Below are 2996 nucleotides of genomic sequence, written 5' to 3'. Positions count from 1 at the left end.
TTTTCTCAGGCAAGTAAGTGGTTAATAATATGTCAAGTGGGTCAAAAAATGTGGCAAGTATGAACAGAAAAAAATAGTTGACGGAACATGTCGACATGGGATCTAGTTTCGAAGAACTCGTCGCGAGAAAGTCAATGATGAAAACGGATCATCGATTGAATTAATTGTTTTGTAAATAAACCTTTTTCAATTTCAAACATGAAAGAAAATTTTGATGACAATCATTCCATGCATGTATGCATGAGGAAGAGAGAGGGATTTGATAGAAACATCGCAATGCTTTTTTAAAGTAATCTGATTAGTAAAGCAATCTTATTTTCTTTATTAGAATGGTGATGAGCTGACCGCCGCACGGCAAGCCGTAGGTGCGGCGCCCGCTGCACTGTGTTGTCCTACACTGTTTCTATAGTTACAGTAATGGATGTTGATCTACAGCTAGTTTTTGGGCAGGAGCACGTCGCGGACCAGCTCGTGGAAGTTGATGTGAGATGAGCCGCCGGGCATGGCCGCCTTGACCGCGCTCTCTTTCCACTCCACCGCTCTCTTCCTCATGCTTTTGCCCTTCTCCCCTTCCATGATCTCCGTGATAAGTCCGGCGACGGCGTCACGCTGGACGTTGCTGTCGATCTCCATGCCGACGCCCCACTCGTTGCACTGGTACCTGCAGTTGGTCTGCTGGTCGGCGAAGAATGGCCAGCTGATCACCGGTACGCCGCCGAACAGGCTCTCGAGCGCCGAGTTCCAACCGCTGTGCGTGAGGAAGGCGCCGACGGCGGGGTGGTTTAGCACCTCCTGCTGCGGGCACCAGGAGGCCATGAGCCCGCGCCCCGCCGTCTCGGCCAGGAACTCCTCGGGGAGCACTGCGGCGTCGCCCTTGACGAGGTCACGGCGGACGATCCACATGAACTGCTTCCCGCTCTGCGCCAGCCCCCACGCGAACTCCACCATCTGCGCGTTGGTCATGACGGTGATGCTGCCAAAGTTGACGTACACGACGGAGCCGGGCTGCCTGCCGTCCAGCCACTGCAGGCATTCGTCCTGCTCCTTCCAGAGGCTGAGGTTGATGGCGGAGCGCGGCGTGGGCGGCTGCTCGTCCGCAAGCAGCGGGAGCGGGCCGAGCGCGTAGACCTTGGGCAGGCCGAGCGCCTCCATGGCCTCCACCGCCTCGCCTTCCAGGTCGCCGAAGCTGTTGAGGATGACGGCGGACGCGCCGGCCGTGCGCTCCGTCTCCCTGAGGACGTAGCGCACCATGTACTCGTCCGGGTCCGTGGTGCGTATGAAGGACGGGAAGTCCCTGAGCCTCATGCTCCTCAGCCCCGGCACGTCCTCCACCGGTGTGTCAAGGTATTCATCGTTCGTCAGCAGCTCGGTGTCTGCACGCGCGTAAATAAAGACAGACGTTCAGACAAGAGCTTCGATCAGCAGGTGTCAATGGCCGCATCGAGTAGAAATGCTTTGACGCGCGCACTGACGGGGGAACAAAACAAAACAAAAAGCAGTACGTACGTACCTTTGAATGGGGCGAGGCCACGGCCGATGAGGAGGCGGTAGTGGCGGTATCCGAGGTAGCTGATGGCGCTGGCGGTCCAGAGGTGGACGTAGGGGAGGCCGAGCTCGTTGGCGGCCTCCATGGAGAACCCCATGACGACGTCGGAGACGACGCAGGTGACGGGCGGGTGGCCGGTGGTGGGGTCGTTGAGCCGCGCGAGGAGGTCGCGGAAGGGGCCGAGGCAGGTCTCCGTGGTGGACTTGCAGAGCGCGGGGATGTCCTGCGTGACGTCGTCGTCGTCGGACGGCGGCAGGCCGTCGGGGATGGTGGCGAAGCGGAAGCCCGGGAGGCCGGCCACGGCGGCGGCACCGCGGGACCGGACGAGGCGGGCGTGGTTGTACTCGGTGTTGACGAAGGTGACGTCGAAGCCCCGGGCATGGAGCAGCTTGGCCACGTTGAGCATCGGCGTGATGTGCCCCTGCGCCGGGTACGGCAGGCACACCGCGTGCGGCTTCCCGGCGGCAGGTCCCATCGATCCCATCTCCTCCTCAGACGACTTCTTCTTGCCCTCCGTGTGCTTGGGGCTGGTCAGGATCGGTCGATGGCAACAATGGCTTCCTCCTGGCTGAACTCTGGCTTTGGTTGGCTTGGGATCGATGTGAATTGGCTACCTCGGCAAGGGCGCGGCAGTATTTATAGGCACGGCCTGCTCAGGTACGTAGCACCCTTCCATTTTCTAGCAGCCTAGCACGGCTCTTGACAGTGAGGATCGCCATTTTGTTATGAATAACGCAAGTGATGACGTCTTAGGATCGTGTTGGTTTGGCTGAGTATATTGTTTGTTTATTGCAATATGGCTGCTTCGAGGATAGAGACTCCATGGTCCTACGTACTCCTACCTCCACAGATGGCATAGCAGCCGCGTGTGATCATGTACGAGTCAGCGTGAGGTCGGTACGCGCGCAACGGCGCCGCATGGACAACAGGCAGCTGACCCGGCGAGCCGGCATGATCTCCAGCACCGGCCATGTGCTATACGTGCGCGCTGAAACCGTAACAGCAACTCCAACCATGTAACTCAGACAAAATTGATAAATTTGACCTTCGGACGAAAATATTTCACAAACTAAATCGCGTTTGACAAAAAATTAATGCAACTCGTCCTTTTATATGACGTCCGACAGTCAGGCACCTCACTATACTGTGTGACGCATTTGCCTTAAGCGTCACACATTGTAGTGTAGCGTCTATGTCTTAATCATCACATTAATTTTCAAACGTCACACAACATCGTATCGAAGGTCATACAGTGTAGTATGACGTTTAAGACAAAGACGCCATAAAAAAGATCAAACTGATGAAATTGTTTCAAACGTGGTTTATTTTTTGAAATACATTCGTTCTTGGATGAAATTTTTTCATTTTGTCTATAACTCAAACGGACGCCCGTTTTGTCCGTTTGGATCATCCGTCCATTTGTGTGTATACGCGGATGAAAGAGCAACAG

At 55.7% G+C, this 2996-nt stretch overlaps 1 protein-coding gene across 1 annotated transcript; it reads right to left on the bottom strand.

Moving 5' to 3' along the window:
• Positions 1-298: 298 nt before the first annotated feature.
• LOC123402169 (7-deoxyloganetin glucosyltransferase-like) lies at positions 299-2293 on the bottom strand. The gene is made up of 2 exons (XM_045096047.1): positions 1511-2293; positions 299-1373 (listed from the first exon to the last, which is right to left on the bottom strand). Exons 1-2 carry the CDS (start codon positions 2028-2030, stop codon positions 436-438), a joined length of 1458 nt encoding a protein of 485 aa, XP_044951982.1. The 5' UTR covers positions 2031-2293; the 3' UTR covers positions 299-435.
• Positions 2294-2996: the final 703 nt, after the last annotated feature.

Source organism: Hordeum vulgare, chromosome 6H (genome assembly GCF_904849725.1).
Source record: "Hordeum vulgare subsp. vulgare chromosome 6H, MorexV3_pseudomolecules_assembly, whole genome shotgun sequence".
Classification (NCBI taxonomy): domain Eukaryota; kingdom Viridiplantae; phylum Streptophyta; class Magnoliopsida; order Poales; family Poaceae; genus Hordeum; species Hordeum vulgare.
Note: the sequence above shows the minus strand (reverse complement) of the source record. Positions and strands in the feature narration are given on the sequence as shown.